Here is a 15637-nt window from a genome sequence, read left to right as displayed (position 1 = left end):
GCTTAAATAAAGTATTCTCTACTATTATTCTGACATTTCACATTCTTAAAATAAAGTAGTGATCCCAACTGACCTAAGACAGGGAATGTTTTCTACGATTAAATGTCAGGAATTGTGAAAAACTGAGTTTAAATATATTTGGCTAAGGTGTATGTAAACTTCTGATTTCAACTGTATATATACAGGGTTGGGGAGTAATGGAATACATGTAACAGGATTACATATTTAAAATACAAAATATAAGTAACTGTATTCCACTACAGTTACAATTGAAATAATTGGTAATTAGAATACAGTTACAACCCCAATTCTGATGAAGTTGGGACAGTATGAAAAATGCTAATAAAAACAAAAAGGAGTGATTTGTAAATTATATTCACCCTTTGCTATATTGAAAGCACTACAACTACACATTATATGATGTTTTACCTTGTGAATTTCATTGTTTTTTGTAAATGTACAGTAATTTCAAATCAGATGATTGCAACATGCTTCAAAAATGTTGAGACAGTCAATTGTTTGTCACTGTGAAACATCACCATTTCTTCTAATAACACTTATTAGGCATTTGGGCACTGAAGACACAAGTTTGTTAAGTTTAGAAAGTGGAATTTTCCCCCATTCATCCATTATGTAGGTCTTTAGCTGCACAATTGTACAGGGTCTTTGTTGCCGTATGGTGTGCTTCATAATGCGCTACACATTCTCAATTGGAGACAGGTCAGGACTGCAGGCAGGCCAATCTAGCAACCGCACTCTCTGCTCACACAGCCATGCACTTGTAATCCAGGCAGTATGTAGTTTGAAGTTGTCCTGCTGAAAAATATAGGGACATCCATGGAAAAGACGGCACTGGATGGCAGTATATGTTGCTCCAAAATTTTTACATATCTGTCTGCATTCATGGTGTTCTCACAGATGTGTGAGTTACCCATGCCATGGGCACTGAACACCCCTGGCCCATACAGACACTGGCTTTTGGACCTAACATTAATAACAGCTTGGATGTTCCTTTTCCTCTTTGGCCCGGATAACACGACGGCTGTGTTTAAAAAAAAAAATTTGAAATGTGGACTCTTCGGACCAAAAAACACAGTTCCACTGTTCTACTTTCCATCTAAGATGAGACCGAGCCCAGAGAAGTCGGCAGTGCTTCTGGACAGTGTTGATGTAGGGCTTCTGCTTTGCATAGCAAAGTCTTAACTTGCATCTGTGGATGCAGCGGGGAATGGTATTGACTAACAAAGGTTTACTAAAGTTATCCAAAGCCCATGTTCATGATATCCATTACAGATGAATGATGTTTTTTTAGACAGTGATGTCTGAGGGATCAGAGATCACACGCATTCAGAAATCATTTTTGTCTTGCCCTTTACACACCGAGATTTGACCTGATTCCTTGAATTTTTTAACTATATTGTACACCGTAGAGGATGAAATGCTCAAAATCCTTCCAATTTGTCTTTAGGGAACGTTGATCTCAAAGTGCTAGATTATTTGCAGAAGCATCTGTTGGCAAATTGACAAGCCTTGAATGATCCTTGCTCTTGAAGAACTAGGCTGCTTTTGGAGGCTCCTTATATACTATGACACAATTGCCTCACCTGTTTAACATCTCCTGTTTCACATCGCCTAGTTATTTCAACACAACAAATTGTTATTAGTCTTAAATTGCCCCTGTCTCTACTTTTTTGGAGCGTGTTGCAATCAACTGATTTGAAATGACTGTGAAATTCAACCAATGAAATTCACAAGGTAAAATATCATATAATGTGTAATTGTAGAGCTTTCGATATAGTAAAGGGTGAATATAATTTACAAATCACTCCTTTTTGTTTTTATTAGCATTTTTCATACTGTCCCAACTTTTTTGGAATTGGGGTTGTACATTAAAAAAGTATTTTGATTACTGAAGAGATTACTTTGCATTTTATTGTCATTTGTTTCATTTAATATTTAGTCCTTTCAGATGGAAAACATATATCCATATAAATGATGCAATCCAAAGTGCATTTGAACAGCGGTGAAACACTTTCTTATGATGTGTTACATTCATACAAGCAGACAGAGAAGTGAGTTTGAAGTTTGAAGCAGAAGAAATAGAAATAAACCTTGTGTAAATTGTCAGCTTTTCACTAAGCTAAAATGCTATTTCTAGCCATTTTACATGCACATGTTACCAGGCACGATCATATTTTTTTTATCAAGACAATTCACGTTAGATCATAATTTCTTTTTTCTAGTAAGACCTTTTGATATTAGGGCAAAAATCGTATTCTAGATAATAATTTTTTTATTGTTTTCCTGTAAAAATATCAAAAGAATCCTTAAAACAAAATCAATTTGATTTATCTTGTTTTAGAAACAACACTGCATAAGATATTTTGGTTTTTCAGAGAATGTATTTTTAATATGTGTATTTTGCCTTACTGTACTGGCAGAGTTTTTATAGTCCAAACAAGTGAAAAAATCTACCAGTGCTGAAGAAGTAATCCAAAGTATTTAGAATACGTTACTGATCTTGAGTAATCTAACGGAATACATTACAAATTACATTTTACAGCATGTATTCTGTAATCTGTAGGGAACTACATTTCTAAAGTAAGCCTCCCAACCCTGTATATATATATAGTTGTGCTCAAAAGTTTGCATACCCTTGGAGAATTGGTAATATATGTACCATTTTTAAAGAAAACATGAGTGAGCAGGCAAAATACATTTCTTTTATTTCTTATGGGATTCATATTCAACTGTAGGTTATGACAGAATGGCACAATCAAAAAACAAATCATGGCAAGAAAGAAAAAAATTAAATGACCCCTGTTCAAAAGTTTGCATACCCTTAGTTCTTAATACTGTGTATTGCCCCCTTTAGCATCAATGACAGCATGCAGTCTTATGTAATAGTTGTCTATGAGGCCCCAAATTCTTGCAGGTGGTATAGCTGCCCATTTGTCTTGGCAAAATGCCTCCAGGTCATGCAAAGTCTTTGGTCGTCTTGCATGAACTGCACGTTTGAGATCTCCCCAGAGTGGCTCGATGATATTAAGGTCAGGAGACTGTGATGGCCACTCCAGAACCTTCACCTTTTTCTGCTGTAACCACTGGGGGGTCAACTTGGCCTTGTGCTTAGGGTCATTGTCGTGCTGGAAAGTCCAAGAGTGTCCCATGCGCAGCTTTCGTGCAGAAGAATGCAAATTGTCTGCCAGTATTTTCTGATAACATGCTGCATTCATCTTGCCATCAATTTTTACAAGATTCCCCGTGCCTTTAGAGCTCACACACCCCCAAAACATCAGTGAGCCACCACCATGCTTCACAGTGGGGATGGTATTCTTTTCACTATAGGCCTTGTTGACCCCTCTCCAAACATAGTGCTTATGGTTGTGACCATAAAGCTCTATTTTGGTCTCGTCACTCCAAATTACAGTGTGCCAGAAGCTGTGTGGCGTGTCAAGGTGTTGTCGGGCATATTGTTACCGGGCTTTTTTGTGGCATTGGTGCAGTAAAGGCTTCTTTCTGGCAACTCGACCATGCAGCTCATTTTTGTTCAAGTATCGTCGTATTGTGCTCCTTGAAACAACCACACCATCTTTTTCCAGAGTAGCTTGTATTTCTCCTGAGGTTACCTGTGGGTTTTTCTTTGTATCCCAAACAATTCTTCTGGCAGTTGTGGCTGAAATCTTTCTTGGTCTACCTGACCTTTGCTTGGTATCAAGAGATCCCTGAATTTTCCATTTCTTAATAAGTGACTGAACAGTACTGACTGGCATTTTCAAGCCTTTGGATATCTTTTTATATCCTTTTCCATCTTCATAAAGTTCCATTACCATGTTAAGCAGGTCTTTTGACAGTTCTTTTCTGCTCCCCAAGGCTCAGTATCTAGCCTGCTCAGTGCATCCACGTGAGAGCTAACAAACTCATTGACTATTTATACACAGACACTAATTGCAATTTAAAAAGCCACAGGTGTGGGAAATTAACCTTTAATTGCCATTTAAACCTGTGTGTGTCACCTTGTGTGTCTGTAACAAGGCCAAACATTCAAGGGAATGTAAACATTTGATCAGGGCCATTTGGGTGATTTCTGTTATCATTATTATTTAAAAAGGAGCCAAAAAACTATGTGATAATAAATGGCTTCATATGATCACTATCCTTAAATAAAAGACTGATTGATATTTTCAAAATCAATGCCAAAATTTCACAATTTCTGCCAGGGTATGCAAACTTTTGAGCACAACTGTAGATATACATATATATATGAGAGAGAGAGAGAGAGAGAGAGAGAGAGAGAGAGAGAGAGAGAGAGAGAGAGAGAGAGAGAGAGTGAGAGAGAAATGCAATGCTATCTGGCCCTAAAAAGAGAATACACCATGGCAGACTGGCTGTGCACAGTGACAGACAAAAAACTGAGAGCCACCTCGACAATGTACAGACTCAGTGGCACAACCTCACTATAGAAACAGGCAGACACAGGAAAAAATGGCTGCCACAGGAAGAAAGGTAGGCAGAGCTGCATTTTCTAAAAGAATGCACAACATACACAGCACAAATATTTACGACAAAATTAAACATATTCACAGCACATTTAACCGTTTAACAAACAATGAAAGACTGCCCATCTTATTAGGAGAACACAAGTAGTGCTGTGTGATAGCAGCACAGTATGTGTCTGTCTGGCAAAGAATGAGTCTGTGTCTCCATCATATTTTACTATGGCTCTTCCTTATAGTTTTCTAGTAGTATTTTATTTTTCCTCTATATGTAACTTAATTTTTACTATTTAACATTATCCTTTTGTACCATATTTGTCAAGTATACATTGCATATTTAGCATTTTTCTTATAATATGTCCATTGTTTTGTACTGTTTTATTTGTATGCAGCTCTGCTGTAAACACTTTGGCAATATGAATGTACAAATAGAGAAGCTACTTGGTGAGTCCTTTTTTCATCCACTATTGATTGTTGACGGTTTTTGAGTTTTAGTTTAAATGTGAATTGCTGTCATAATGACTATTTTAATAATATTTATGATAATGCTAAATTATATCCAGTATAAGTATTAAGGTAAAAAGAACATTCTGGTTTGATGTTGACAAAGAGGTACTAGATGAGAATACTGATGGGGCTGTAGGGGTACCTAAGACAAAAAAAAGCCTGGGAAAAACTGTTATAGATTACATTGCCATACAGTACCGTCGTCTAACAGTAGAAAACAGTATAAAGATCCTTATGGAATATGTGTGTGCTTATGCCACAGGCATTAAAATCAGTGAATATGGCTTCCAAAATGATGCAGTTTGTTGTTTTTACCATAAAAAAAATAAAAATAAAAAAATGGATGCATTTCAACTAGAAAATGCCCTCACAATCAGCATGGATGATTTGTACAAATCATTAATGCATTTCAAAGAGCTGTCAAATTCCATTATCAAAGGCATCACTCCACCTCTGAACCATGGGAAAGATTAACACAGTATTCCCCTCCTGTGTAGCCCAGCAAGAACACTCCTAATGCAGCCTAATTACTCACATGCACTAGGGGAGTACACACACCAGGCATGTACAAATGAAAAATAGTACCCAAGCTGTTTCACTCACCTTGCCTATAATTTAGTCCCCAACCAAATGATAATGATGCCTTCCCACACAAAAATGTCTCCTGGTAGCATGCACAAGCTCACACACATGCACACAGTTAAATATGTCAATTCAAACATGCATAACTACAGTGAGAGTTCAATTTGAGGCCCGCCTCCATACTTACACTTTTGGAAACGTGCATGCTACACAAATACAGATGAACTGACAAGCAAGCATCCCCATAAACACACCCCCCACAGAGACACACAAACCCATAATCAGCATGTTGTGGGCAAATTGTGCAGTCTTGAGACATCCCTGGAATTACTCTGTTGTTGGAGTAGCCATGCTTTCCTGCAACAACACTCCAAAAAATTTAAATACTAACCAGCTCGTACAGATATCTCTCTTTCACCAGATGACCTCAAAATGCTTCTGATTGTCTACATTCTGTGGCCACGGTCACACAGCAGGTTTTCAGACTGACAACCGTATTTACTAACAGGTGTGACTCTCAAATTGTCCTGTTTGGAGCTTGGAGGATCAGCACAAATACAGTCTGTTTGATGAATAGTCATTGAAGGCCCTTTTCTACTGTATTCTGGTGATAGCAGTGAATAATGTCAGTCTTTCTAGCAATTTAGTCCACTGGCAGCCATCTTTGCAATGCTCCTGGAAAGCTATTTCCAGTCATGAAAGAGCAGCTCCTATCTACTTTAATGGGGAAAGACCGAATTCTCCAAAAAAATTGGTCAAGATTTTGAAAAAACATATTTAAAGTCATCAGTAAAATCTGACAAATTGTGCTTCTTTACCTCAGATAATAAAAAATAAAATAAAAATTCCCTACTTGCGTGCAAATTCTCGAGTTGATTGACAGGTGATGTGTGTATTTAAAAGCTGATTGGCTCTTTTACCTGTAAGGCGGGATTTCTTTTCTATAGCCACTGACCGTTGGTCTTTTCAATTTCTTCCCTTCATTTTAATAGAAGTGGTCCATCTCTGCTAAATAGTCTCTGACAATGCCTGTAATCATAGTGGCTAATATCAAAGATGGCAACATTCATAACAACAGAAAGCCATATCAAAACTGACACAATGTTTTTTCATAAATGAGTCCAATCGACGAGTTCATCCATCAAATCTTAATAAACCTACAGCAGCTTTGAATGTTTTTTATTGTTATTGTTGGGCTGTTAATTCCCTCTCAAAATGTGGTTGTTAGTCCTGAAAATTTCAGTTTGGTTCAGTCATAGAATGCGGATGTCACTCTTGTGTATAACCAAACTGTAAGTGAACGTAACCGTATTTAGCACTCTAAAACAGGATTGACAACTGCTGTTGTGTGAAAATAACCTGTGATTTCTTTGTTCCTTTGACTTTCCTCTTTGAAATTCAAATGTTCTACATTAATACTTTTTGCCTAAGCACAAGGCGCAAGCAATTACCCTATATTAACATGAAGATAGTTTACTGTTCTTTTTTAATCTAGAAATCATGGACTCAAATTTAAAAACAACAAAAAGCTACTCAGTCGGAGAGAATTAAAACATGTATAATACATACTGAAAAGCTCTGTAGGGTATGAGAGTCCCAAATCTCTCACAAACATACTTTCACTCTCACACACACATACCCTTCTTCTCATGCCTTGTCAGTTTGTCTGCATGTGCATCTGGGAGCATCTCACATGTTTTCTGCCATGTGACAAAACGAATGGGGAATGGGAGGAACGAATGAAGGAACGAACGCAGAAGGATGGGATAAGGCGAGAGACAGAGAACTAAGCAGAGAGTGTGTGAACACAGAGAAGCGTATTAACCATATTTACCAAAGCAGATGCTGTAACCAAGCTGTGAACTACAAGACTGCTGGACGAAACCCCTGCTGCGCTCCAAGAAAAGATGGCGGAAAAGAAGTGATTCAGCTGAGCGGTATAAAAAGCAGATGTAAAAAGAATCAATACCCATTACAAAAAATAAATAAAAATAATGATTTGTAATTATTATTATCCTTGTTTAGTTGCTCCTGCAGAAACTGTGGGGAAACAGACAGATTTTATACATAACTTTTGGTCATGTTAAAAGCTGTGCATGCTTCTATCAAATGCAATTTCTTAAAAACTCACTATTTACTTTATTAGGTGTTATGTATTTGGAACACATCAAATTTATTTCTTCTCCAGACATTGATTGTTGCAACTTTGTATGGAATAACATTGGCTAGAACCTACAGTACCAACATATGAATCTTGGATTTACGGAAACTCCATGATATGGAGGAATTAACCCTTAACTTAATACCACAAAGGGAGAAACTTTTGCAAAAAGTGAAGTTCAGCCATTCAAATAATGCTCCTGAGAGAAGGAATTGACAGTTTACTTTTCTTTATATGAGAGAAACTGATGCATATTCTCATTATAATATATTTACTTCTGTAAATTGACATGCAATGTATTTTTCTTTCACTGCCAATATTGACCAAACTAACAAAAAAAATAATAATTTCTATCTATCCCATCCATCCATCCATCAACTTGGACACTAATACACACAAATACAGACTGAAAGCACAAGGTTATACTGCATCTGTGCACAATGGCAGCATGGGTAAAAGGAGAGTAGAGATAACACACATGGAACATGAAACATGGGAGATGTTTCCACCCTGGAGCTGTTCATGCACTGCTGTTTTCATGTGTCTGCTCAAAAGCAGAAATTAGTGCTTTTGCCCTGCATGCCACTTTGACTTTAGCAGACTGCCTTAGTGTGCCACGCTAATTTAGTAAAAAGCAAATAAAATTTGTTCCCGAGTGCCTTGGTGTGCATTAAGCAGAATAATTATGTGTGGCATGATCCCTTTCTCTCGCATTCTTTTTACTCCTCCTCAAGATGAACTTACAAACTTTGTGTTCTCTTTGCTGATTTGATTTCTTAGTGTCCTTTTTATACACTTAAACTCTCATCTCACACTGTTCTCACTGCCAGCTTAGAGTTTTTGTCATTGACAGCTAGAATTTATGTAAGCTTGTTGTGTGAACTAAACACTGAGTCATATTCATCTCTGAAAACCTTCAACATCTGCCACTGACATTAAAATGGTAAAATCTCATTATCAATTTATGGACACTTGATGAGCAGTTCTCTAAATTAGTTGCTCTAGTAAACATAAAACATGTCATTTTAAATGGCTATTGACCATACTTTCCTAGCTGATCCATTCCAAGTTTTTGAGACCTTTCAGATCAACAGGAATAGTTTACCCAAAAATGATAATTCTCTCATCATTACTCACTCTTATGCTCAAACTCGTATTACTTTTTTCTTCTTCTGTGAAATACAAACAAAGATATTTTGACGGAGATGGGTCATATCTCAATTAAAAATATCTTTGTTTGTGTGGCACAGAAGAAAGAAAGTCAAGTTTGAGATGACATAAGGTGAGTAAATGATGAGAGAATTATCATTTTTGGGTGAACTATTCCTTGAAGTAAAAGGAGGAAGTGAGATGGCTACTTTTATTATTCTTAATCACCAGGGGCCGGTTGCACCAGCTATACGTACGTTAGAACTTAGCCTAGTTGTGGCGTAAATGGGCACAAAGTCACAATTTACCCACTACTAAATATTTGAGCATTGCACCATTAAACTTAGGTAGGACGTAACTCTACGTATAAACTAAATATTTATGGAAGACTCCGACCAGGTGTAACGGTTGGAATAAAAAAGCAGAATGATATTTAATGACATCAGTGAGCTCGTTTTGCGTGACAGGCTTCAGTCCTTTCGACATATAGGATGGTGTTGGCATTTGCACTTGTTTACATTTACGAGAGAGAAAAAAAAAGTACTTTTAAGCAGCTCTTCAGCATGAAACCAATCTAACGGTGCAGTTTTCAGGGTGCGTTGCCCGGTGTCAAGTTTCAACACATTCAAAATATATATAGGATATTAAAATGAATAAATGTCTGTTTTTCCAAGCTATTGTATTAGTATTTATTTATCACCCCTTAATTAATTTAGATACAGTTCCTATATATTTTTATTTACACTGGGCAAATATACTATTTATTAAATCTTTTTTTATGACTTTTTTTTAAAAACTTTTATTATGTATCATATTTTAATAGAGAAATGATTTATTACAGCTGACAGTTACGTGAGCAGACAAGGTTTGAACATCTACCGTAGCAAGATAAACTGAAATTCACAGCTTTTTAACACTTCTGTGTACAAATTTGAAGGCTGCTTATTGGATGAATACGGGTAAACGTCATATTATGCAACTATGCATTACTTTACGGAGCGCTTACAGTCTACTAGTTAAGTCTTGTCTTAAGAACAGGTGGTGCAACCGAATTAAGCACTGACTTAGTTACAAACTAACTAGTAGTTACTTAGTCCTTTGTGTAAACTTTACGCCCCAACTTACGCACAGCTGGTGCAACCCTACCCAGTAGAAGTTTGCCAAACTTTGCACTGTTCTTTGCTGTAGGGTAACATCTACACTCACCAAGCACTGCCGGCAGGCTTTTCCCCACCTCTCTAGGGCTGGGGAGGGGGATGAGGGGAGGGAAAACAAAACAAAAACAAAAAAGAGTAGAGGGAAAGGGCAAGGGCAAGGTGGAGCGACAGTGAAAGAGAGAGAGAGAAAAAAAACTTGCTCGCCGGTTTCCCAGACACACCGTTGCCTGGTCCTCGTGCATTAAAATCCCAGGAGATCAGCAGTTACAGAAATACTCAAACCAGCCCATCTGGCACCAACATCCATGCCACAGTTGAAATCACTGAGATCATATTTTTCCCTCATGCATCCTGACATGTATCTGCATGATTTTATGCATTGCACTGCTGCCACATGATTAGATGATTAGATAATCGCATGAATAAGTAGGAGCTGTACAGGTGTTCTTAATAAAGAGGTTGGTGAGTGTACATCTCTGTATAGCCTTTTAAAGCATCTTCCGAGGAAATGAGTGGCTGAAGTGTATTTTTAATAAGGTCCATAATAACCAGTCCAACCTTCACAGGTTATGCTACATATTTGAGTGTGAATTGTTTTGTGACCCAGTCACAATGCAATGCAGGCTTTACAATTGTGAAGAGACTGCTATTGAAGGTTGTGGCTGAGCAAACTATATAGGACACGATACCAAACCTAATGCCCATGAGTAAGCATTGTTTCTCATTTCACAAGCAAAAATATTAGCAAGTAATAACTTTTTATACAATAACTGTTTATATATAAACAAACATTTATATATAAATCTTAAAGGCACAGTAGCAAAAACAACCAGAGAGTGGGTGGAAAAGGGTTATGATTTTCACGTAAAACTAAATTATATCCAAGAGCCTGACCCTAAGAATCATCACCACACTTACAATCATACTGTACACACATACAAGGTTTCCTATAAAATGGGCCCCCCTCCAGTACAACTGCAGGTGGTCTCAGCCTCTAATTAAACTATTTACAGATCAGCCTGTGAGACAATGGGGAGGCTTGTGTACTGTATCTGTAGCCACTCACTGCATAATTCTAATTGGCTTGTACTGTCATTGCAGCCTTGTCCTCACTTTCTGTCCATGTCTTTGGATGCGGGGGAAACTTAAAAGGGAAAGGAAAGTGTGGAGAAACAGGGTCAAAAAATCATTAGTCAAAAGAGGTCACCATTCTACTTGCTTTAGTCTTACAAAGTGTGTAATATAATTTTACAACCCCAAAGCTACAGTAATCCAATTCCACCAAATAACCGCTTTGGCTTGGAAAAAGGAAGTACTGTGTGTTGTGTGTTAAAAAGGAAATAGTGGGACTTTAAAGTGTCCTATTTTCTGTTGTTCTAATGCTCAGTTTTTATGGCAACAAATTAGTTTTTAATATTCTGTTTCTGTATTGTTTTCTATTCTGTTCTTACATTTTAAAGTTTCTCTTGTACATTTATTAGTACTGTAGTGATTAAATATATCCTGTAGTTTTTGTTTGTGGCCTACTTTTCTTAACTCGCATGTGAGAATATGAAATAATTGAGGTTGTCTGTCTCTGCCTTGTTGTCTAGGTTAAGGAGAGATACAGAATAAGCCCATCGGGAGATAAATCACTAGTTCAAAAGTTCAGGTGCCATGATGAATAAAGCATGCGTGCATATTGGAGTGCATGATCAGGTGCAAGCATACTGTAGATTAATTGCTTGCAAATGTGTAGAAATATCACACATTTGGAGGGGCTTTGATATGAGTTAATACTCTATTAAGTAAATTCTCAGTTTCTCATTGGCTGATGAATACAGCCATAAATGAGTTGTTGTTTTTTTTTTATTCTTCTAAAATAATTTCTATAGATCGATGAGCAACCATTCAATGCAGAACATATGCTGGATTGCACTCAACCATGATCCAAAACATTGCATAGCATTTGATCTGATCACATCTCCAACCTTAAACTAAGTAAGATTGGAAATGTAAATTACATCAGAAGTCATTCTATGGTCCAAAGGCCATTTCAAGCAATTTCAGACTCCACTGAGGCCTGTGTAGTATAGTCCAGTCCATTTCCAAACTGTCTGTAAATGCATCTTACACAACCATAACACATCTGAGAACACAAATTCAACAAGGTTACATCAGTAGCAGAGGCAGAGAGCACACTCAAAGTGATCAAGCATTCCTCCTGTCCAGATCAAGAATTCCTCCTGTTTGTTTCTCTGCACAAGTGAGTTCATAGATCGGAGAGGTCAGAAACTACCAAGCATCACCCAGCTAAATAAATTAATTATAGAGGGAGGATGAATAAGAGATCAGGTCCAATGTCACTGTAGTACAGAGGGAGTCTCGAGTGCTGTTCAAATGTTTGGTAGCAACTGATTTAGACAGCTGTGGTGTCATGATGAATAATGGTTGGTTAATTTGTACTATTTTTTTAAAGGTCACTGACTGCGAGTGGGCGGAATTAGCGAGCGAGTGAAACAATGAGTGAGTAAGTGAGTGAGTGAGTGAGCATTCACATTAAAGGGATAGTTTACCCAAAAATGTAATTCTCTCATTATTTACTCACCCTCATGCCATCCCAGATGTGTATGACTTTCTTCCTTCTGCTGAACGCAAACAAATATTTGTAGAAGAATATTTCAACACTGTAGGGTCAAACAATGTAATTGAATGGTGACCAAAATGTTAAAGCTTCAGAAAGCACATAAAGGCCACATAAAAGCTATCCATAAGACTCCAGTGGTTACATCCATGTCTTCAGAAGCAATATGAAAGCTGTGGGTGATAAACAGTTCAATATTTAAATCCTTTTTAACTATAAATTCTCCTCTCTGCCCAGTAGGTGGTGATATATATGAAGAATAAGAATCACCAAAAACAAAAGAAGAAAAAAGTGGAGATTGATAGAAAAAAAGGACTTAAATATTGATCTGTTTCTCACCCACATCTATCATATCACTTCAGAAGATATGGATTAAACCACTGAGGTATGGATTACTTTTATGATGCCTATGTCCTTTTGGAGATTCAAAATTTTGGTCACCATTCACTTGCACTGTATAGACCTTCAGAGCTGAGATATTTTTCTAAAAATATTTGTTTGTGTTCAGCAGAAGAAAGAAAGTCATACACATCTGGGATGGCATGAGGGTGAGTAGATGATGAGAGAATTTTCATTTTTGGGTGAACTATCCCTTTAACCTTTGCTTTGCTTTCCATTCACTGAAAGGCATCAGTGTAAAAGACTTAAAGCCTGTCATTAATGTTCCTTTTGTTAGGCTACTATGAAAATTGTTAATACTTTATTATTACTCTAACTAATAAACTAATTCATAATACGCAATAAACTATTAAGCACTGTAGCTAATATGAGTGTAGTAATGCTCACGCTAACAAGTTATCTTGTATTACCATATATAGCCTACATAAAAATTAATGGTTATTTGTTTTATTTGTGTACTATTATGTGCCTTTCTGTGTATAGTGAAATTGTTTTCCTACTTAGAAATATAAATTGAAATGATTTGATATCACAAGATAAATGCACCACTGACAGCAGTAAAAGATAAAAAAAAAAGAGCATCAAAAACTAGCAGGTGTTCAATAACATCCAGTATTTTCACAAAGTTTAATTGCATAAGTTAAATTTAAGATATATATATATATATATATATATATATATATATATATATATATATATATATATATATATATATATTTAAATGTACATGCTTGTGCGTCAGCATTAGACGAGAGAAATGTCCCGCCCCTTACTGAAACGGAAAATATGATTTGTTAGCAAATATTCAATCGCGTCTGAAATGAACGTGCTGATTGGTGGATCAGGTTAGTCGGAATGTCTGTCTTGCCAGTGCCATCAGTTGCGTTCCGCAGCTCCGTGTGCATTTAGGGAGAATCTCTGTACACTTAAAACACACACACACACACACACACACACACACGCAATTCACTCAACGGTGCTGCTGCATCGCGTTGGTAGATTGAAAAAGACTACTCGTTGTTCTGGCGGCCATACGTTTCATCACTTATTTCAGGTGGGCATACGGCGTATGCCTGCGTATGCTCTAGACCACACTACTTAGGTGGAGTTGGGAGATATTTATACAGTTTATCTCCCGTGGAAATATATGAATACATCAGCTAACAAACAGGCAATGAGGTCTGAGGTGATCTCATTTCTTCATGACGACTGTCAAAATCGCCGTAGTGTCACGAAATAGGCCTATCAGTCTTATGAATATTTGAATACAGGGTACTAGGATGCGATCTTTGGGGAGGCATATTTGCTTGATTTGCAAAAACAAATTTGAAAGTAAACACAAACTGACAAAATGGAAATAGCCTAACACTATAACGAATGAACTGATAAACATTTAGCTGAAATTACCCTATTTTGTAAATCAATAAATTATGAAAAATGTCCAAACAACAACATCCTACATAGGTCTAGGCTACTCCCACACGTACATCACCCAGACGTCTATTTGAAGTGTGTGTGTTTACATCTGGAAGACGTCATTTTTAAAGTTGTTTGCTGATCTTGCAATACACAATAAGTATGTCTCGGATGTCAATAAGACATTCAGTAGATGTCTTTGAGACGTTTATGATTTAGAATGTTTGTAAATCTGATCTTTTTAAGATGTTTAGCATATTTGAATTAGATTGTGATGCTTTCCAAATGAAAACATGTGAAACTATCTGGGATGTCATCTTCCCAAAAGTCAAAGTAGACTTTCGAAATTATCTATGTAGAAAATAGAGCAAAACGTAATTTGACTAGACAGTAGAACAGCACATATAGGCCTATATTTTAATAAAACCCTGTTAAAGTAGCTGTCAGGTCAAACTTCAATGTAGCACCCTATAAGTTATTGTTGGTTATTCATACAAAGTGCTGTCAACATGATTAAATCAAACGCATGTCCGTCTTAACTGGCACTGTCGCATCTCTGACATTTCTAATAGATCATTCATCAGCAACAATAGGGGGAAAAATAATATATGAGTTCTATACTGAACAGCAGCATCAAACAGTCCATAAAGGAACTCCGTCCATCCATGAGGCGCGCTGCCTCTCTCACTCTGTGCTACAGCAGAGACAGGCTACTCACCTAACTTTTGCGGCAACAGAAGAAATCGCATCATTCTTTAAATTCTTCTTCTTGGACACGGCAGTTCCCATGCTGCAGTGGAAACGACCAGTGTGAAAAAACAGCTCATTCCACTCGTATGATCTGCAATGGAGGAGAAAATTGCACAATACAAACAAATCGTCCGCAGAATTTAGATGGAAATCACCACCTCTTTTCTCCCTGATTCAAAGTGCTACGTAAGGTCAGATGTTCCGTTTATTGCTCTTGTTTAGGAATGAAATGTCCACTAGAATGTTACTACATGAAGTGCACGGTCGTGAGCGGAGTTTGAGCTATGTAGTACAGCCAGAATGTGTCCGCCCCTCTCTCTCTCTCTCTCTCTCTCTCTCTCTCTCTCTCTCTCTCTCTCTCTCTCTCTCTCTCTCTCTCATACAAGCGCGCGCGCAC

General features: G+C 37.2%; 1 protein-coding gene across 1 annotated transcript in view; it reads right to left on the bottom strand.

Annotated features, from left to right (window-relative positions):
- nsmfb (NMDA receptor synaptonuclear signaling and neuronal migration factor b) overlaps positions 1-15436 on the bottom strand; it is a 76000-nt gene extending 60564 nt beyond the window's left edge. Inside the window, exon 1 of the mRNA XM_051668730.1 lies at positions 15209-15436. Coding sequence (XP_051524690.1) covers positions 15209-15279 — 71 coding nt within the window. The 5' untranslated portion in view covers positions 15280-15436. The remainder of the gene's footprint in view (positions 1-15208) is intronic.
- Between the last annotated feature and the right edge of the window lie 201 nt (positions 15437-15637).

The sequence above is a fragment of the Myxocyprinus asiaticus genome, chromosome 3, assembly GCF_019703515.2.
Source record: "Myxocyprinus asiaticus isolate MX2 ecotype Aquarium Trade chromosome 3, UBuf_Myxa_2, whole genome shotgun sequence".
NCBI lineage: Eukaryota > Metazoa > Chordata > Actinopteri > Cypriniformes > Catostomidae > Myxocyprinus > Myxocyprinus asiaticus.
This window is presented reverse-complemented; position numbering and strand designations above follow the sequence as displayed.